The following is a 22,512-nucleotide window of genomic DNA, read 5'->3' as shown; positions in this document are numbered from 1 at the left end:
TACCACACCAGACCTCAGCCATGCATGAAGTTCCAATATGGTGTCGTAATTCAGAAATGCATTCACGACAATAAACGACGGTGTTTAGGTACCGTCGAAAGAAGGTAGCAAATTAGTCAGGCTGGAAGAGAAAAAGGGCGAGGGAGACAGGGAAGCGGGCATTGCTGTCAAGTCAGCGGGAGTCTGTCATGACCTTGCCGTGGTGTGACCGCCTTTAAAAAGTCTGCAAGGGGTTCTGTACTACAACATGATACTGATCAAACTGCGCGCCCAACATAATTGCCGGCGTATGCTGGGAAGCGATGGAGACTTCCATCTTTGTGGTGTCAAAAATATGCAGTGCCGCTCTCGCGAAGTTGGCGCACACACTTGCATGCTGGCTGCATGTTTCCTGGTAACATTTTCATTAATTTATTACCGGCAAGAAAAATTTGACATGCAACCGTACTTGCTTTGGAGGAAAGAGACTACGGAACAAGTCAGTGGATATGGAAATCAGCACATTGACGATGAGCAAATACTTTTTAAAAGCATCATAGGTCAAAGAAGGCATGCAGCAAACAAAGCTACAGAATAATACGGAGTTGGCTCTACAAATCTTGACATTGCCAGAGTGCTTCTATATCTTTGCGATGAATCTGCCTAGTGATGTTAAGCTTCAAGTTCATTCACGGAATTGAGCAACAAATGCCTGGAAATTCCAACATCCTGAAGTTGAGCGACAACTATCAACGTGATGCGAAATTTTTACTTTAAGACAATTTTATCACGTTTTATTAATACATCATTGTTCAACGCTATATACATTCATATTACTGTTTCGTTCAAACATGTTTTTGAGGCTTAAAAACACGGCACCCTCTCCTAACAAAGTTCATGAAACCATTACACCGACAAAATGACAAGCAAGATCTTAACGTAATTTGGAGCCTTTCAACTCTACACCGTCATGAAATATTTACGAGTTTGGAGATTTAAAATTGTCGGTTCTGTCTGGCATACAAACCCTTTAAACTGAGAACGAAATCCCTCAAAATGATATTAGCCTACTTCTATCTAAAAATATACAGTACCGGTAGTAGATAAGAGAAGTCAATATAATTTTTTGCATTTTTTTCAATATAATCCATTATTTTACTCTAATAGCCTAATTGCTGACTTTCTGTCCAAATTCGTGAATAACTTTCGAATATACAGCGAATTATGCGCAAAATAATACCATCAGCTTTAATGAATTTTATAGACAGAATAGATACTTATAATAGATGCATAATTTCAAGGTGAAATTTTTTGTTATGGTTCGAGAGACTTCAACGCAGCTCAAGTATTGATCCGTTAAGCGACTTGGTAGCTCCACGACATGAATCACTGAAGCTCACATGAATGTTACAATAATGAGTTAACTGTATATTTGAGGAAAATAAATTGCTCAAAAAAATGAGTTATACGAATAGAAATGTTATTTGACTGGAATTTTAAATAAAATATTCGCCCTGCATTTGAAAAGTCAGTAAAGGCAGAGGAGTGTTACGTTGGTGGCGGTTTCGATTGGGTCCCTGCGGCCGTAATGAAATTCTGAACAAGTCAGTATATCAAAATATTTTAAAATAATGGACACACTTTTGTGAAGATATTAATGAACAGTTGTCTTTCCTTCCATCAGCAGAGAAGTGGGCTGTCAATTTGTCTTAAAACTTTTGTTATTAAATCACATGAATTACAAAAGTGACCAATCCTATTAATGCGGTAATAATTAGAGCCAATCTTTGCCAAATGTTTGCATTTATTAGAAATTTTTCTCTACAATTTTTTCTTAAAATAATAGTACTTATATTTTGCAGACCGTTTCAAAACTTCTATCCCTGCTCTTCTAATTCTGTCCTATATATGAAGAAGTAATTAATTTTTTATGGACGAAATGACTGATAAAGATTATTTCAATCTAATTGGTTTCATTCTATTCATAAGGACGTAAAATTAAAATCTGATATAAATGTGTTTGCACAGGTGCATCACATTTTTTCTTGTCTGGTGCTTCCCAAGTGAACTTAAGAACTTTTTGTCGATATAACAATATACGACAGATAAAATAAATCTCGCGAGTGAAATTTTCATCTCATTTACTTCGGTACAGGAACGTAGTTTAAAACCCTATCTGTTATTTCTAATAATAAACCATGCAAACAAGTACACGGCTACTACCATAATAGCTTTACTGTGTTGCAAGAATTTGAGACATAATAAGGGTTAGCAACACTTCAAACATTAGTCCGACCGACACAGAAAGACTACCGAGACAAAATACCGTCAAAGGTTTTACCGCGATGGTCCAACACACGGCGTGACCGAAGGCGTTTCGTTGACCACCTCAATACACCCGTACGACCACAGCCAAAGATCTCAAGGTATTTATGAGAATACTTGACCGCAATCGCTCCCTTGACGTGAAACCCTAATCCCATCGCCGCTATCTTTGCAGCTAAAAAAAATCCACGGTGATAGTTTGAGCTGCAGTTAACATTGAAGATAATAAGTAGTGAACGTATCATCAGCGTGTCAGATCATAGTGAACGCTCATGAGCTTTAGCAAAAAAATATCGTTGAAAAATGTAAAGATATAATCTATCGTTGCGGAGCTAAAAAATAATCTTGGACACCAGGTACGATTAGACTCGACTGTGAACGAATAAAATTTATTGATGTCTCAAAGAGTATCAGGCACCGTTATTCTTTAAATAATATATTTCTGCTTACATGTTTTTCAGCGATGACAGCATAATATACCTACTTCACCGCCCATTTATTAATTTTACAGAGGCAGATCATAGTGCCTTCCATTTATTATAATATATTTATTCTCATTCTGAAGAAGTAGGCTATAGCTAATCCAGTGAGAAATGTATTCGTTTTAAACTATAATATTCATCCCAAGATATCACGGATGGAAATGAATTTTAGGCAAAGGTACTAATTAGAGGCTTTAGGTGATTAATGTTTTGCAAAAACTTCTGCACGCCTCAAATTCAAATACACTGTCCATAAAAACCATTTACTTTTGTTCACTACAGTGATAGTGTTCGACACATGTGAAAGAAAAACTCCATCAGGATAAATAAATAAAAACTATTATTAACGAACATTCAAAAAGAAAACCTAAAGTCTACTTCTGATATGAATTAAGATAAAAAGAGAGAAGAAATACAAAAACAGGATCGCCAACAGTTTCACGACTTTTCATTACAGATAAGTTTGTCCACCTTAATTCATTTGTTCATGAACAGAATATACGAGATACATTGTAAAATCATATCCCATCCAATAACCTCTATATTCGGAGTAAGAGCTGTAAATTTTCTATATAATATTAAAATAGGCCTAATTGAATTAATTATATTTACGACTCCACCTCTAATATAACTTGAGATGAATTACATTATTACAGACGTGATACGACAGAACCCTTGACTCATCAAGCAGCCATGAATGCACTTAACAATGATAACAGTTATTAAAATACAAATACAATTGCAATTTGTTCTATTCTGTTTTTGTGTTTGCAATTACCAAGAAAACCGAAAACGCATCCAATGAGTCTTCGTCTAAAGTGCCATTCTAGCCCTGCGTTCAATTCGGTAATTGAAAGATGTTTAATTAAAAATATAGTATGGAGCAAATTGTCGGAACCAACAAATGCAAACTGAAATTAGGCTAATTCAGCGAAATTTAAAATTTAACCGAAACGCACATGAAGTTCATACACGAATACATGCCTTTACCATGAACTATAAGAAACACCTCGTAACTAGCAAAGCTTCGTATCCAACCAAAATGTTCAAGATGAGCAAAAATAAATGTAATTCGAGTCGAACAAGCACGTTCAGGCACCGAGTAGACGGCTCGCTCAGCAACATTGAAATTGGTTATCCATTCCATGTGACTAAACTCATTAATGACCAGACAAGGTACGCACGTAAGATCCGGGCACGCAATTTACTTATTTTCAACAGAGATTTTAAAAGGCGGGAGGTGCGCGCGATGTGATAGAGGAGAGGAGCGAGAGAAATAGTGAATATAAAGGCTATTTTCTGTGGTGGTGCCCGCAGGCGCTGACGCGGGTCGACTGCCTTCTTCTCTTCTCCAAAGCCTTTTTCTCCTCGACGGTCCGTCGCCCGACATCCATCCCGAGCAAGGACCCAAAAACGTAATTTCCGTTAAGAAACACAAGGAACCCTTAGTCAACCAGCGCGTACGATAGCCAACATCTTTCAACAATCACCAAAAATATCCAAACAAAAAAATCCAAATACCAAACTGTTATTTTTTGTGGCACAAAACTTGACTCAGGCAAGTTCATCTCCCACTGAAGTGAGATAAAAATTATCTCAACATAATTATAACTTACCTCTAAATTCTTAGTAAGCATCATTACACCCAGGAATTATCACAGTAACATCCTAAGCACATATATTATGAGCTAAAATTCACTGAAATTAGATGGTTTGGCACTTTGAAGGCAGGTTTTGCACAGCACTCGCGACACCGCACCTCCACCCACAGCGGCTCACAGAAAGCGACTAACCGCAATGAAGTTGCACACGACGCACGCATCTCGCGCAGCAACCAGACAACTCGAGACGAAGCAGAGACTGGATGAATAAAACGGAGTGAAAAATGGATTTGGAAGGAGGGCGGAGTAGATAAAATGAAGAAGACTGACAACAGAGGTCAAAGAACAGGAATACAAAAGGTATTCGTGATTGACGGAGTAAACCGTCTTAGGTGTCATCAATTGATTTCTGTTTCATGCTGAAAACACATACCCAATCAAAATGCAGTAATGAGAGTAATGATCTAAAAAGTGTCATATTAGGTAATCTTCATATTAGAATAATTTTGTGAAACTAGTAAGCATTTAGGAAAGTAATGGGAGATGGAGGGTTTTTCTGTAGGAAATCTCCTTCATTCAAGTATTTGGTGCAAAATTGGCAGCTGGTTGAAACTATTATCCGATAGATAAAAATAGTGTTCATCTAGTCACTAGTGTAAATTCGAAGTGGACGAATACCTAATTTTGCATTTATTAGTAGCTTTGGCCATAAGTAAGGTATGTCTGTAAAAACAAATAGATGAATAAAACTGTATAAGCTGAAATAAATCGTTGTTTGAAGGAGATCTGAAGGTTAGGAGTGATATAAACTCAAGTACTCGAAGAAACAAATTAAAAAATGCCAGGTCTGCACAGGTTGCATAAATAAATACTTTGTAATAAATCCAATCATGAATGACGTGTGGGTTCGCCTCACTGGTTGAATTGAATTGAACGTCACCTTCCCATACTTAAAATAACAGGTGGGTATGTCATCACATCTTCAAGGATATTACAGGAACTATTTTTTTGGACCTAACTGTTAGAGGTAATATGGGAGATAACTCAGATAATTGATGAGAGTTTGCGGAATCTTGAATGGTTAGATTATTATTCAAGAATATTTTTATGAGTCATTTCAGTGTATCAATGTATTACAATATTACAGTGTATTACAATATATATACTTTTATAGCAGAACTGAGCCGCAGTTCATGAAGCGAGAGCAACAATTTCATTCACAAAACTAATTGTAACATGTTAAGTTCAACTCGTGGTTTGTTTACGTGGCCTTGCCACTTCCATCTCCGGATCTGCAATCAGCAACTTAGTTAAAATTCCTGATTGCTTTTTCTGTGGATGTTTGGAAGGGAAGTTTACCTTTAGATGCACGACACTTTTTGGACACAACAAGGAAACCTACACCACTTGGATCAGTAATATGGAAAAGGCACAATAATTGCCTTACCTACGGTAACGTATCGTATAGCTACATGATATAATATGCATTAAAGTTTGAAATGCCTTTTTCATTTTAGCTCATAAGATGATCGTAATATTTGTAAGCTTATCAGAACATTTTCTAAACTGTCCAATTTGATTAAACATTAAGAGGCTATCTAACCTAAAAAACTTCTGCATGCAGTAACTGACCGATCTTTTTGGAACTTCATCCACTAATGTGAAACCTTAATACTTTCTACCACATTTTATTGCTATGAATTTTCTTATAAAATAAACGAAAACGTGGAATGTAAAGAAATTGGAAAAAGGGAACTTTTCAAAATATATTTCTATTTTTCATTCACGAGAGACAACATCGAGAAACGTATCATGCGATTTTTAGAGTTTATAACTGGGGACTCGAGAATTTTTTTCTAATTTCGGTTTTTTAGAGAACTTTTCCATTTGCAACCCCATTCCTCTGAATTTTCCTCAGTTTTTACAATACACAATCCAAGCAATAAATAAATCAGAAGAAAGGCTTCCATAGAGTAGCTAGATATTCGATTTGCAGATCGAAAGATTTGCCTCTCTATGTTGTAGATCAAAAATGAAAGGTGAGGATAACTTTTTTATAATGGCGCAAACTGTGGAAGTTTCAATTTTTCCGGAGAGGCATACAACTGAATCGGGTAAAAAAATAAATGAATGCAAAATATTGCTTGGTTCTTCATCTCTTGCTTCCCAAAGCCAATTGCTCTCATTGAGGGTACCAAGCTCCGCATGATTTATTGTTGTTTAGTTTAAGGCCAATAATAATCTATGAATATAATTTTTTAATATATAAATCTCTTTACCGATTGTAAGGAAGTATTTACTTTATACAAATTAGAAACTGCCTCATGCACAAACTGAAGCACGCGCATGCATACGGTTTGCTACGTTATAAGCGTATTTTTCAAAGCTAGGGAATGCAACAAAGCGAAAATGTTTATATATTTTTGGGGTAAGTACCCTTGCCTTAAGAAATTATATATTAGCTTCCCAATTTTACTAGAATGTAGGAGAAAATCTCAATCCACATTGTTGATAAAAAAATTGAGCAATTATATAAGGTAATAAGGAAATTTATCTGCGTCATTATTATTGCGATAACTTAAAAATTTCATTAGTATCAAGATCTTGCTTCGCTTAAGTAACTCCATTTTAATATGTAATTCTTCATGTTTTATCAATTTGGCCAGGCCAGTTTTGCGGTCATTAAAGTAATCAATGTCTCATGAAAAATGCAAAACCTTGCTTCATTGACGACACATTTCAATTCAATTTCGTCAGCGAGCTGGTCGGACTGAAGCATATTAATCAGAACCAAGTAATATTTTGAAAATTAAATTCTAAATAATTCGCTAAGAGGAACGCCCCCAACTTCTGAATCCAAATGAAAGCTTATATGGAAGGGTCGATTTTACTAGCTCCTCGGTGTGCGAATTATCTGATTTCACTAAGTTCACATCTAATCTTCTCACTTGTCATGAATTGTAATGTAGCGTTGCATCTTGTATCCACAGCATGCACTACATAACTAACCGCACCTAGACTCTAAGTATTGCGAGCCATTTTTGCATTGGTAGTCTTGACGCAACCAACGCTCTATGCGCGAGCCGCTTCCAGCTGAAAACAGCTCTGTTCTATCTAGACTAGAGGGACCAGCTTAGAATTATGGTCCTGCTGCCAGCTGCAATTATCTACCATCAAAAAATTGTTTGTAGAAGAATCGTAACGTGACTGACTGAAGTGATATTCAATCTCCGCGTGGACAATGGGTTGAAGAGCTTTCAGAGACCTGCAAGGACTGATTGATCAGACTTGCAGGTATTAGAACTTAGTCCGGAAAATGCTTCCGTGACTCACAGCATGTCATACACATCGGTTAATTGTCTTAGCTTTTTATAATTAAATAACTGAAAAGCATGCTCAATTTGAGTGCCATTGGTCAGCTTTAAGATGAAAACTTACGCATCAAATAATTGTCTGATAGAATTATTTATGGTTTGTATTTGTGTTTAATATACCTCAATTCAAAAAAATTCGAAAAAAGAAAAAGTAATCTGTATCTCCATTATTAAACTCTTCGAGGCGGCAGGAGTCTCATGTTATAGCGCAGCTGAAGCCATGAAGGCTAATTTGTCGGCCTCTGTCGACATCTCTTTTGCAATGTTGAACTAGGAGGAGACGATTGCTGCGAGTAGTGCTTAGTTTGGGCGGGCTGCCGTGACCGCGGTGCTATAAACTCTACAACATAACGACGAACTCGTACGACACTTGCCTTCTAAACGCCTCTTTCCGAGCTCAGTGAGCACAAATATGTCCGGCTACGGTCACTCTCTCATCGTAATGCAATGATTCAGAAATTTCTTTATCGACCATGGAGAACTTGAGCAATTCAAGTACATCGAAAAATAGCTGCAAATCGAAACGATAATATGGGGCACATAAAATTAAACGCACCAATAATTGACAGATTTATATCTACTATTATCATTCGATTGGTGATTATAATTCCAGTCCGTTAGATTCATGTCAAGAAGAATAACCTAAGCACGTTTATTTACTCAGAAGTGAGCGGTCTTCGATTTTAACGTTGAAAACTAAAGACAAATTATGCACGTGAAGAAATTAATTACTTTGATATTATTCGATAATTTGCTTACTCATGGCGTTGAATTTTGTTTGAAGTAAACACAAACCAAAACAAAAAAAATTACACGTCTATTGAGGTTAGGAAATAAAGTGACTTCTATCAAAGAGCTTCAATATATTAATCTTAATTAAATGTTTGTACAACTTTTTTCATTTATAATGTTAAAGGAATGAATAATCGTCCAACGCGCAATCGCATAATGAGCAAAACTATATGTATAGCTAAATAGTATAGCTAGCAGAGTAACCCAGCGTCCCTTACGAGGTTATGTTCGTTATAGTAGCAGGTAAGCCAGGTTAGCAAGGAAAACATAAAATAAGAAAGTTTCTAAAACACTAGAACGCTTGCAACGGAGTCGAGGGAAGCTTCAAACTAACGTGATAACAAATTTCCTAAGATGAGATCCTTCAGATCTTCTTTGTAAGATTACTTACAGTATTAGCGCTGGAGTAGGTAAATATCATTGATTACACTTCCAGCCTGCATAAATATTTCTTGACAATGATTAAAATGGAGAATTATATAGGCACAGTTGAGTAAATTATGAATTTACGGGCTTATAGCCATCATTTGCTGAAAATGGTCAATGTGCATGAAATTTCACAACTTTTAATTGAATAATTAAATTTCTTTTCTAAAATTGTAACTAAAATGCAATGAGACTCATTTTTTAATGAAAAATATTTGAAAACAATTTATATTTAATTGTTCTGAACCATATGATAGATACATCAATTTCTGACAAGTTTGAGAGCTATCATACCTCCACAATATTTAGTTTCAGTTAATTTTACGTTGCAATTATGGACGTACCGTATAATTCGCTTGCATAAATTCTATCGATTTTATTCATCATATTGAGGTCACTCGATCGTAAAATAAAAAATTTATTCATAACTTTTTTTACGCGGTATATCACAAAATTTAATTTTCGTTTCTCTTTTTGTGATAGGGGCAGCTGTAAGTTGTCTTACCCTGGTCATCATAATGAGAATGTTTCTAATCTCATTCGAAATACATGGCATGATAGAGTCTTCCTCTCTAAAATCTGCATTAAATTAGGGTTATGGAAAACTAAGTCTCCCGCTGATATCTCCCTCAAATATCCATGATATATAGAAGCAGTACAATTTCGAAAAAATTGCCCGTAGATTCCTAATTATTATTCGTGCTGGATCTCATTTATTTATTACACAAATTTAATTTTGGACGAGTTTTTCCTCAATTAGAAATTTGTGTGTCAATTGTTGGTTCTACAGAGAGAGCCGAAACTGAAGCTAATTTTTTTCCGTTTCTACCGTACTTTTTTAATGTCATTATCAAACAACTCCGTCGACGCCAATTATTGAAATGTTTTAGTAAGTTATGTGCGGGTTATTCATATTTGAAAGAGTTATTCACTATTGTATTTAGAATGCACTGATACATGCATGTATATTTAAGTATGAAACATACGGAAAAGAGGCATTTTTCTGTCGAATTCAGAGAAATTCTGTGTGAAGTATCCAGAATTAATATCAGGTAGTTATAAATAAAATAATTATTCGAATAACATTTTTTGCTCCTTTATACAAAACTCTTGAAAGTTTAAAGTACGTTTATCTGGAAATCTAGCTTTAAAGACATATTCGAAGGGTTCCACATTTCTATCGGTCGAATTCCAAATGGTCTACAGGTAATGCTTCTGAAAATAAGTTTAAGGTCCAATTGCCTATACGGAAGCGAGGTTTCGGGGTCTGGTTGGACGTAGAAATATAGCGACAGGGTGACGAATAAGGATGGCATACACAAATTTTAATTAATTATCGTCAGGATTAGCGCAGCTTGAATAAATAACAAATAAAAGATTACACGCGTATGTAATTAGCCATAACTACTATCTAAAAAACTACCGATCTACCAACCTGAGATGCCCATGCAGAGCATCAGGTTGCCATGCTCAACAACATCAGGTCTACAATGCACAGATCGAGTGACGAAAACTTTTTTGCAGGAAGAAATTTTTTTAGAAATTAGCGGAAAGCACTTTGAACGGTGTGAAGGTGTACGGGAATAAGAAGTAGAATGGTAAAAGGTTTTACTGCTTTACTTGAGATTGAATAGTAGCAATTATCGCGGTTACATTATTGAAATACCGCACTCTTGAATTTTATGAAATGAGCTAGTTTAATTAAACTTGACCTGCGTCAATATGCTTAATTTTGTAATGATGAAATTAACATGCCGACCTCGAAAAGTTAAACCTTAATTAAAACCTAACTTTTCGTAGATGTGTAATTGAATTTAACCATGAAATAAAATAAACAAACGAAATTCTAACGGCAGTAATTCAAATAAAAATATAGAAAAAGGCTTTAAAGCATAAGATAAGATATGCCGAAACGTTGGTTGGTGCACAGAGCAGTTGGTGACGCTCTGCTAGGTAATAGTAATCTCGGATGTAACATGGCGATTGCAGCTCGAAAAATCAATAAAATATTTCACAATTATATAGCAAAGGTTTAATATTACAATTATGCGCAAGGGCGGATACTCTTGCTAGGTTCTAACTTTTAGCAACTATGACTGGATCCCACCAACCCTAGCTTATTGAGCCGAGCTGTAAGCGCACACTTTAGACACTATACTTTTTTCCTCTTATGAAATCAGTACAAAAATAACCTAGAGTCTACATACAATTTGAAGGTGAGGGATGATGAATTTCTCATCTATTTAATTGAGCTACCTCAAATGTTGTATCGTCGAAAAAATTCATTGCTGGAGCAGTTTCGCAGTTTTTCACGCCGTCTGACGACAGCTTGACAATTGACTTCTCGATTATGCAAAGAAACAGCTCGAACCTCTCTAGCAAATGAACTAACACTTGCAAGTAGACATTACAAAATTTATACTTTTCTATTAACTTAAATTTATCCATTTATTGAACTAAAAGGTTCATTTTTCTAGAGCGTGAATTTGCAGTTGAACCTCGATTATGATAAATAAAAAAATATAAAAATAGCGGTTTCAGCGTTTATTAGGCCGTGGGCCTGTCGCCGATTCTTAACATCGCAGAACATTCACCGCATTTTGCGGTCTCTAACTCGCAACTCGCTGCTACAATTCTGCTGTGCTTAACCGCCCGGCCTCCTTGCCGATTCTGACCAGAAACTGGCGCACAGAGCTGGGATCGAACCCGCGCCTCCCTGCGCCAGTATCTTGGTACTCTGAACTTTAACCACTGGGCCACCCTGCCCAGTGGTTAAATGATGATGAGCTCAAGTTGATCAATTTTGATTACTAGAATTTTTTATTGATTACTAGAATTTTGAAACAAGAACCAACATCAGGGGCCACGGCTATAAACTAAAAAAACTGCGTTGTAACACATCCATGCAACAACATTTCTTCTCGCTTCGAGTCACCGACATGTGGAACAGCCTCCCTGATAGCATCGTTGACGCTCCGAGTCAACGATGCTATCTTCAAGTCTTCAACGATGCTATCTTCCGAGTCTTCAACATCTTCAAAAACAGACTAGACGAAGCTATGCAGATGCTTATGTTCAGTCTTAAAATGCCTAACAAATTACGGACCAGGCAATAAGTCCAACAGCTATCTCAATCAATCGTCAGCTATGGAAAGATCGGGTTCCAAAGGCCGGATCCCTTGTGAATCAAGTCACGAAAAGTTCAAGAATCGGCAACAGGCCATGGGCCTATGTCTTCAACGCCGACACTTCTATTCTAACTTCATGTGGCACGCGGGCTGTAGTCTGCTCTAGCACGTCTAAAATAGGACCATGGTAGGCATCAGATCGGCAGAAAATTGCTTGTACCTAACTAACTTTCCGAGTACAAGATGGACCATGTGAATGATCATCAGAACACTTTAATTTAAGGCGTTTTTAACTTAAAAAATGAAGATTAGAAAGTTTCTATGAAGCATCAAAGAGTTTAACTCTATTTAACGAGATTACATTTCATGTGTGTAGCACTCCTGCTTTGTTCTATTTATTTGACAGTTATAAGTTTATCACAGAATGGTTTTTAGTTGGAAGGAATGTTGTTTACTACTCTTTGAACTTATAATTTCTAAATTTGGCTGCGTACATATGATCATGTCATTGATTGATGCAGATGAGCTTACGGTGCAGTCAGGTGTAAAAAAAAATTATTTAGGAAGCATCAATGTAGCAAGTTCATGTCTCTGAAAGTCGTAATAAAAGTGTTAAATGAAAACATGTTCAATGAAGTTCGACCTTAGATGCTTGATAACCAAAATAAAAAGTTTGCAGTGAACATTTCGACGTAATTTCACTTTTGACATCATGACATGGAGCTGAAATAACGAAACTATCGCGAGAAATGAAATTTTACATAGTTTTCTATTTGAAACAAATTGAAGAAAACTTTGCGAATGCCAGAATTAAATGGAGTAACTAATATAAATTGAAACCACAACTGCTCAACTGCCAGGCCAAGTTTCAGTTCTAATTTAATAGCTGACACCCCGCCTTGAAATAATAATAAAAACGAAAAAGTCATGGATATAGTTTATTTAAACACAGTTGGTTATCATATTTACATGTATTTATTTCTATCAAAATTTCTGTATTCCATGCTTCTTATAACTTGAAAATGATTGTTGTCACATTCGAAACGTCGTTAATAAATTAAAATTACTTCCTTACGCCTGCAAAAAATTAAAATTCTCTGATCGAAAACTACCCGTGTTTAAACAAGTTTATTCTACCATCAAATTCTAACGTATATAGTTTATTTATATGCGTTATTTACGGAGGAGCATCGGATAAATAAAATAAAAAAAAAATCATCGGAAATTATGAGCCTAAGCATGCAGCAATCATTTATTCGACAGAATAATAACGGTAGATAAACTTCCTGTACAAAATCTTCAGGTCATAGGTGAGATGCATATTGCACACTAAGCAATTAGAAAATCACGAAAAAACTGAAATTATAACAATTTTTACCGAGATCGGATGGCAACGATTTCAAACAGCTTTTAGACGACTTATTTGTTTTACATATTTCTAGTAAGAGACCAGTTCGCACAATCGTACTTCTCCCACTAAGTGTTTTGTAAATTATATCACATTGAAGATGCAATCATTGAACTTTTTTCAAAGACGGATGATAATTGCTTGCAATTCTGCACATTGTAAATTAAACGAAATCCTGAAATTGTATTCAATTTTTGATCGGTTGTATAAGGTAGATAAATAATCATATCTGTATTATCTCAACAGTTTTGTTCTGTACCTGGCAGGTATTTTTTGCTATTACGTCAAGGCAGTCTAATTCTAACTCGAGAGAAATATTTTGGACACTTTCACGCAATATGTGTGATTGTTTCTATGAAGAGTTATCGTTTGATACAGCAGATAATTGAGGAAATAACGAAGTAATTAACAAAATAACAATGATGTTAATTCGAACATATTGGTATTTAATTCATTTCAAATTCAATTCGATACCCCTGGTTGCATTAAATAAAAAGGAAATTTCCTTTGAACGCCCATGTTTTCACTAACATGATCCTTTCGAAGGCAAAATTCAAGAAAAAAAATAAATATATATATTACTAATTCCTAATTTCGAGGCCTCAGGAATTTATCAAAAATAACACTGCAATGAGAGGAAAAAATTAGTTTGTGGATGGATTGATTGAAAAATGGATTTCTGCAGTACATGTAAAAGCGCGTGCATTAAAATGACGATGGCAGGTCCTGAGTTCCAGGAGCGGCTGATGGGATGCTAAACATTTTTTAGCGCATTTTCTCATTTATGGAAAAATGCACTATTGTGCTCGCCGACGCCGTGTCCGTCTGTCCGTCCGTGACCTCATGATTTCGTCGACGAGAAAATGCGCTCTCTGTCACACACTGCAGCGAGTACTGAGTTATATTTCTTGACAATGCATATATGTAAAAATTCCGTCGTTCAATATTACGAAATCGAATTCAACAGATGGTATCTTATTCATTGTTTAAAAAACATTCAAATGGTATTTAGTGCTGTACACAACTTGCCTATCAGACAGACGATTTTACGTAATCTCACATTAGATTAATATCTCGCCACAAGTGACGAGATATTAACTTCAATTCTGCATTACAGATAATAAATCAACGTATAGTTCCCAAGTGCATAAGGGCGGTCGTTCTTCTTCCTGCTTCGTTATCCTTCGAAGAACATCGCTCGGTCAAAAAGTATTTAAAGTGAGTGGAGTCAACGCTGGCATTAGGAACTAAAAAGAAATAAAATCCACAAATTCTCTTCAATTTATTTTCCAACGTAGAAATTATTAAACTGTCTGCCTCTTCATATAGGCCGCGGTGCCACACGAAACATAATCGAACATAAGAAATTCGGAACGAACAAGTCTGGAAATTTTCGGATGAGGAACAAAGCCACACAAGAAAGTTCCAGATAGAACTAGTTTACATCGAAAACTATTAATAACGTAAAAAGTAGCTGCAGAATTTACATTAAATAACGACGTGAACATAAGGAGGGAATCCAGTCATACGCAGTAAACACATGAAATTACTTACGACATACCCAGGAATATAACGTGCGTCAGGGAGCATGCGCTAACTCCTACTCACTAATCATAGATCCTTCATCTGGTATCAGTAAATCGTACTGATGAGCAAAGAGCAATGCTCACACCCTGCATCTCCCCTCTGCCACGCCGCAGCTACCAGACATAGGCTTCCTAAAGCTCATTTACAAGAATATATTTACACGATATGCTTGACACTCAAGATTAGCTCGTATCTCTAGCGCCAATATCCTACAAAAAGCTACTCGCAAGTAAAAATGTTCTTGTAAGAAAACTCTTGTATAAAATAAGTCTACGGCCTAAGTAGTATGCACATACGGAATGAATTATTTACAAGGAGCAACTCGACAAGCGACCCGAGTTCCTCAGTCTGAGATCTGACGAGTACTCATTCAAACAGCGCTTGTTGGAATAGCACTAACACAAGGTATCACGTTGCCCACGGGTGACTTCTTCATATCTGCTTCATTTATCAAAGTTTTCACCGGTATATAATAGCAGGCAACACTATTCTAAAAATCTGGTAAATTAATTATAATCCTCGAATACAGTTGCCTAATTATTTTTTACGTGTTCTCCTTCTATTATGGTGAAGTTGCCTAAATAAAGTTTTTGTTTGAAATTGTATCCTGAAGAAAATTGCCTTAAACTTTCTTTTCAATTCTTGACAGGAACGATTTGACTCCTAAATTTTGTCTAGCTTCTATGTCAGGTACACGGAAAAAATTCAGCTGTTCTCAATTGTTTCCCATTCGAAATCCACATCCCCGAGCAGCATTCACGCCCATATTTAACTCATTCATTGATACGAGAGCACACGTACACAAAATTAAACGCCGCATCGAGTGAGCTCGGTGGAACTCAGATTGATTTGGAATATTTCCAGCACTGCATCCAATCCTTAGAAATCATAGAAATTTTGAAGAACGTAGAAGAACGCTCTGTTGAAAATTTGTATCAAGAATAGTGTTCTTTCCTCACAATAACTACAAGAGTTGATATTTGTACAATCATAAAGAATCTTTCGGGCTTGCAGAGAACAGTTTAAAAATCTTCATTTGTAGTGTGTTTGTGACTTGTAGTGGCACAAACTTGAGAGTAGCCAGGTCTTCGGGAACCGTTGGAGGTTCAGCTCAAGAAAATGAAGTATCAAGATTTTCTAGATGAAACAACACAGCAAACATCCGGGTAAAATAAATACGAATACGCATGTGTTGTATAGTCTTGGTTGGTGCTCGAGAAAGCGCATAGGTTATTAAGAACTCGTGCATGTAATTTGTGACGAGCTTTAGACAACATATTATAGAGTAAAATAAAAGGTATTAGATAATGAGTATATTACACCATAGAAACATTTTCAACAGTAATAAGTGCACTTTAAAGCCTTAACGAATTGTCATATCACCCGAGACTCCCCATATACGTGGCTAATAGTTTACACGCGGGTTCTATGTGTCGTACCATTCAATGGGAAGTTATTATTGAGCTAAAACGCGAGTCTTGCTCAGTATGTGTTATTGAGGCTGCTGGTGAGTTGCTTGTTGTTGTGATGATTGTGGGTGTTGTTGGTGCTGTTGCATCTGAGGCTGTTGTTGTTGCTGCTGCTGTATGTGTGACATGATGTTCATGTTGTGAGGAGCTCCACCATGTTGCTGTGACAAGGCCTGAGGAGGCAGAGGCTGTGAGGGCTCAAACTGCAGCGGCACGAGGGGGTTGGCAGGAGGGGAAGACTGCAGGCCGGGCAGGTCGCCGTGCTGCTGAGCTGCCGCCAGAGGGGCGCGGTGTGGCCGCATGATGGCGTCCGCCTGAGGGCAGTGCTGTCGTGGCCCAGGCTCCGGCGTGTAGGTGAACGTCAAGTTCGTTGCGTAGATGATGCCGTCGTTGCGCACCAACGTTATGGGCACCTGCGGCACAAGTATACTTCAATAGTGGGCTAACATTGATCGAGATACATCAAGAATTAAACTGAACAATAATTTTAGGAACAAATACACGTAAATAAGACTTTTAGCTTGTGCTACGTCAATGAATAATCATAAGATCCGACACTACATCAAGAGCAATGACAGCTGCAAAGACACTCACGAGCGTGGGCTGTCTGACCCACTGCCAGCCTCTTCTGAAGGCGCTGATGTCAGGCACCACACACAACATCGACTCTTGACATCTGTACATCGTCTCCGCCTCCACGTCACCGAACCACACACGCAACATCGGCGTGAAGCTTTCCCCTGTCAGCTCCAACATCGCCACATCACCGCCGCCGTTCAACTGCAACGTTTAGGCATGGCGTCAAGACACTTCAATACATAAACTATGGGCATGACATTAAGACACTTCATTACCTAAACTATAGGCATTAAGCTATTACCGAAACTATAACTGTGATCCAATTATTCCGTTCACCTCCCAAACCAATTTCAATTATCATAAATAATCCACTATCTTCTACTGACAAATTAATACTACTGACAAGCAATATATTGGTAGCCTACCTGCAATTGAATTCAAAACCGATCGATAAAATATTCGGTATCATTCATTAGGTGTGCTTTCGGGTATAATTTCAAAGAAGAAATACATTTAATACTGGAATTAAATTTATTATTAATACAATTTCTGGGGGAGTAAGAAGGAACATCGCTTCTGCCGCTCGTGAATAGTGGCACGGGGACTGGTGGTACACGGGGACTGGTGGTACACGGGGACTGGTGGTACACGGGGACTGGTGGTACACGGGACTGGGCCTCACATGCAAGGTGTTGACGACGGGCACGGGCGTGATGGGCGCCCTGACAGGACCCATGCCCTCGTAGAAGAGATACTCCGCCTTGTCGGTGCTGATGATCGTCCACGAGGCGCCGTCGTTGATCATCTCTCGGTTGGATTCCTTGGGGCAAGGCGTCGCCTGGACAGAGTGGACAACCATGACAAACTTATAGGTATTTAATTTAATGAGTCATTAGAGTAAAACTCAGAAATAAGAAGATAAGAAAGATTAAAATGATGCACATGAACCTAGTACTTCACACCAGATTATTTAACTTTATTGAAGCTAAAATGATTAGGGACTTTGAATTTAAACCATCAAATATATAATTATTTTAATCAGCAAATTATACGAGACAAATCACTATCAGAGAATATTCTATGTCAAGTTCAGCAGAAGAAGTGTAAAAGGCGACATGTTATATATCTTTTGCTCAGAGACGATGAAATGTTCTAGAATTGAATGCGAAGTCTCTCACCTGGAACTGAATAATTCTTTCTTGGCTGAGACAAAGATACATTCTCTCTGTATCTTTCATATAAAAGGCACACTTATGCAGCTGCGAGACAGGATCGTCGGCGTCGAGAAGGGCCATCTGCTTGTCCACTTTCCTGATGACAAGTCTGGGCAGCGCCATGCTGGTCACCGAGCACACGAGCTTCACCGTCGCGCCGTAGTGGATGTAGCCATCCTTCACCGTGAACTCCTCGCTCTCACTCTCATTCTCGTCCACTGTACATTGCAGGATAATTACACCATCGTAATATTACAGCCACAAATGACACAAAGATATCAGAGATTTTTCATCAATTGAAATGACTTCCAATATCACGATTGAAGTAACTTTACGATTCAAAATAAAATTCAGGAAAATGTTAGCATCTAGTTTCTAATTTTAGATAAAAATGGTCATGTTAAATATGCGAATTGAATAGCTCGGTCAGAATCATCACGATCATTGGTAGTTAAATGGGCAGATTTTCAGGAAGAGTTTTCATTCAAATTCTAGATGACTTCGCACAGACTTGAAGACGCGGACTAAAGGTAGTATTATCAAAAGAGACAGTCGTTTATCAAACGCATAATAACAGAAATCAAAGCTGAATATATACTCACACAAATGAATGGTAAAAGCCCCCCACTGCGTAGAGGAGGCATGAAAATTACCATTTTCGACATGTAAATAACGAGTGGAGACCGTCTGAGAGCGCAGTCTGTTGAAAAGCGCCACCTTGGTGCCGCTAGCGATGCACACTGCAAACAAGGAAGACATTAGCAGGCGCATAACAGAAAGATGCATTATTATTTGGTACCGCAACAATGCGTGCTAAGTCACAGAAATAGCAAGACAAGGCAAAAATACAAAAATATATTAGTATCCTATTAGTAACTTGATTAGGTAGAATTATTATGCCTACAAAAAGATATCTGATAATGCTAAAGATCTCATTTTCGTGATAGCATCAAAGTCTAATTACACGTAAGATATGAGATTAATATCACATGATAATGACGACTCACATTCAGCGTTCTTCAATGATTGTTTCTTTTTGGAAGGTTTCGATATGACTTTTATTCTTCGGGAATGGAAGACGCCGATATCGGTTCCAGATCCCCAGAACATTTTAACGGATAGAAGGAAATGCTTGCGTTTATCGCTGTCGCTGATGAATAAAGTCTTGGCGGCACAATAATGCTGAAAAGTAGAAACACGTCCATTTATTCCCTGACGGAAAACGTGTGTATACGCTTCATATGGAATTACCAACAAAACAAACAACCGCAGCCACAGCATCAAGATAAAACGGATCAACCAGTTGAATAAGTGGAACAACGGATCGGAATGTGCAGATGAGCATGGTTACTGGCCTATGAAATAAGAAGAACGGTTACAATTTTCAAATGAATGCAAATCACCGACCAAATTAAATCAATAAGCTGTGGTTAAAACCAAGTGAACATAGAATAAAAATTGATCAAGTATTTTCTTTCATATCAAATTTGAAAAAGAATTGAAGAGTTATTCATTCAAAATGATACAAGACATACAATACAATATGGATACAACATGGAACTTATCTATGAAGTACACCGATACCTCATCTTTCATCAGCCCAGTAAAATTGACCCGGGAAGCCAGCACCAAATACTCAAAATTGAGATTAGCTTGACAATTGAATGAGTTGCATAACTAAAGCCGTGATATAATACTAAGTGTTACCAAATATGTACGAGTTCTGACCTTGCCATTGAGATCGAGCTGCTGCATATCCTGATCACTGTTGCCGATGCCGATGAAGGCGCAGAGCTGCGCGTCGTGCTCCGAGCTCGCGGTCCTTGCGATCTCGTGTCGCTTGCGCTGCCAGCCGTCACCGAAGAGGTAAATGCACGGCGGCGGGCAGAAGAAACGCTTCTCGTTACCGTACGACTTCTGGGCAACCTGATCCATTGCAATATGATTATTAAATATATCATCACAGTTCAAATGTTGCAAATTATAAATTATAAAATTAATTAATAATAATAGTATTAATACAATTAATTAATTAGTATGTTAATTAATTATTATTCATCATTTTCAAAGAGCGCGCGCTGAAACATCGACACATATATTGCTGAAAAGCAGCTGGAAGTAAAGTGTTTAGAGTACGATGGTAAATATTTCTCCAGTTTCACAATAAGAAGTTTGAGATGTTAGCATGAATAAGATACGTGGGGAGCGTGTGTACCTTGGCGTGTAAGATGACGAGAGTTTGGTCGCCACGCTCGTTGAGGTAGCGCTGCATGGCCTCCCGAGTTAGTCTCTGTTCCTTCATCCTGCACACGAAACACGGCATGGTCAGCTATTTAATGGCTTAGAGTAAAGCAACTCACGAACCAGAATGCACAATTCGTGAGCTTATGTCATTAGATGAATTATATTTATTGGGATGAAGAGAAATATTTTGAGGAGTTAATAATTAATCTTATGAAGTTTCCGTCTTGAGAGAGCAAGTTATACAAATATTAAGGCCATCTGCACTCGGCAGGCTGTGTCAAATCCTTAGTTTACACTACATAAAAATGATTAAATGCTGACAAACTGATGCTACTATCTCAGGTGTTATATACGAGTAGATCCTGTAATGAAAATGACCTACATTTTTCATCTCGCCATTAACTTTCATTTTTTGTTTACCCATTCGACCAGTTACATCTTCACTTCATAATTAGTTACAATCGATTAAGCTTTTAAATTATTAGCTGTAAGAGCGAGTATGCCATAATACATCCGAGTAGCAAAAATTTTCACGCTTGCCAACGACGTCGATTCTCTGATTCATGGAAGCGCAAGTGAATCATTTATAATAAAAAAGGTTCATGCAACAATGAATTAACGTAACATTTGTGTATGATGAAATAATTTATGCTTTGAAAAACATTTATACTTGAAGTGAAAGAAGAATCGAATTCGAAGGAAGTAAAATTTTAAGTCTTTGCATCGATGGAGATTTCAACAAATAGAAATTCGTTATCGCATTTCAAGGACACGAAATAATGTCGACCGCACGATCGTAAACGTTTCAACTGTCTAGACTATAGACTAATGATCGATTGGCTGCGTAGAAATCAGACCAGTCAAGGCTGCTTAATTTTCAAACTTAAAATTGTCCAACTACACAATTGGTATAAGTCTAACTAGAATTGTATGATTTAATGACCATTACTGGTCGATATCCTTCGTTATATGATTTTTGATCAACTGCCACCGACTCGTACAAGACGCTATCCTCAAGTACTATCAAATAATTTTGATGCACTAAGTAGCCAGGATACAGAATGCTCACCTAAGCCTACCGAACGGATGAATCCCTTTAAAAAATATAACTCAGTACTCACTGCAGTGAGTGACAAATGGCGCATTTTCTCGTCGACGAAAACGTGAAGTCACGGACAGACGGACAGAAAGACAGACGGACGGACGGACATATGACGAGCACAATAGGGACGGCATTTTTTTCATAAATGAGAAAATGCGCTAAAAAGAAGCTACGCGTTCCCATGCTGAGAAGTGGAGTCAAGAGCTCAGTGATATGTATGTACAAATATACGGCCTAAGCCTATACACGTTATATACGTGAAATGTTCGATGAGGCTGAACACAACAACAAGCCATTGCGCTGCAGGAGAAAAGGTTCTGTAGTGAGTCATGTCAAGGGTCGCCTAGCACCGCACGACTATACCTGCAATTTCTTTAATGCCAAGGATGGGCTAGCGCCGTGCTGCGTGAGACGGATGTGTACGGCTTTCTGGCACAGTAGCTTTAAATTAACTTGTGCAAAGCAAAGGCGGGCCTTTAGTTTCTCTAGTTAAACTAAATGACGGAGGCAGTACGAGTGTGATCACTTCGCTGATAATACTCGTTACTAGAACTACAAAAGCATCAGATAAAACATAGATGAAAGATGGACGTATTAGTGAGTTCTTTGTATTTACTTCGCTTTCCCACTCAATTAATATCCAAAACTAGCGTCATTTATTGTAATTGAAACAAAAATGAATGAAATCTATTGAAAAATTTACTCCCAACTAAAATGATTAGCACTTAAAACCCGGCACAATAACCGAAGTGAAACTGGTATGCTAGATCGCAATCAAAATTTTAAGTGCACAAATTAATAC

The 22,512-nt window shown here is 37.4% G+C and overlaps 2 protein-coding genes across 7 annotated transcripts in view; both read right to left on the bottom strand.

Annotated features, from left to right (window-relative positions):
• LOC108664783 (protein dachsous) overlaps nucleotides 1–4,553 on the bottom strand; it is a 142,214-nt gene extending 137,661 nt beyond the window's left edge. The window contains exon 1 of the mRNA XM_047881798.1: nucleotides 4,403–4,553. The gene's annotated coding sequence lies outside the window, so the exon portion shown is untranslated. The remainder of the gene's footprint in view (nucleotides 1–4,402) is intronic.
• A 10,229-nt stretch (nucleotides 4,554–14,782) lies between these two features.
• Nucleotides 14,783–22,512, bottom strand: part of LOC108664791 (recombining binding protein suppressor of hairless) — a 55,604-nt gene continuing 47,874 nt past the window's right edge. For all 6 annotated transcript variants that reach the window (XM_018151479.2, XM_018151483.2, XM_018151481.2 and 3 more), the window contains 8 exons: nucleotides 20,580–20,667; nucleotides 20,093–20,290; nucleotides 19,372–19,546; nucleotides 18,967–19,104; nucleotides 18,329–18,582; nucleotides 17,833–17,988; nucleotides 17,166–17,351; nucleotides 14,783–16,984 (listed from right to left, as the gene is read on the bottom strand). In XM_018151479.2, coding sequence (XP_018006968.1) covers nucleotides 16,595–16,984; nucleotides 17,166–17,351; nucleotides 17,833–17,988; nucleotides 18,329–18,582; nucleotides 18,967–19,104; nucleotides 19,372–19,546; nucleotides 20,093–20,290; nucleotides 20,580–20,667 — 1,585 coding nt within the window. In that variant the 3' untranslated portion in view covers nucleotides 14,783–16,594. The remainder of the gene's footprint in view (nucleotides 16,985–17,165; nucleotides 17,352–17,832; nucleotides 17,989–18,328; nucleotides 18,583–18,966; nucleotides 19,105–19,371; nucleotides 19,547–20,092; nucleotides 20,291–20,579; nucleotides 20,668–22,512) is intronic.

Source organism: Hyalella azteca, unplaced genomic scaffold, assembly GCF_000764305.2.
Source record: "Hyalella azteca isolate HAZT.00-mixed unplaced genomic scaffold, Hazt_2.0.2 contig8859, whole genome shotgun sequence".
NCBI classification, from domain to species: domain Eukaryota; kingdom Metazoa; phylum Arthropoda; class Malacostraca; order Amphipoda; family Hyalellidae; genus Hyalella; species Hyalella azteca.
Note: the sequence above shows the minus strand (reverse complement) of the source record. Positions and strands in the feature narration are given on the sequence as shown.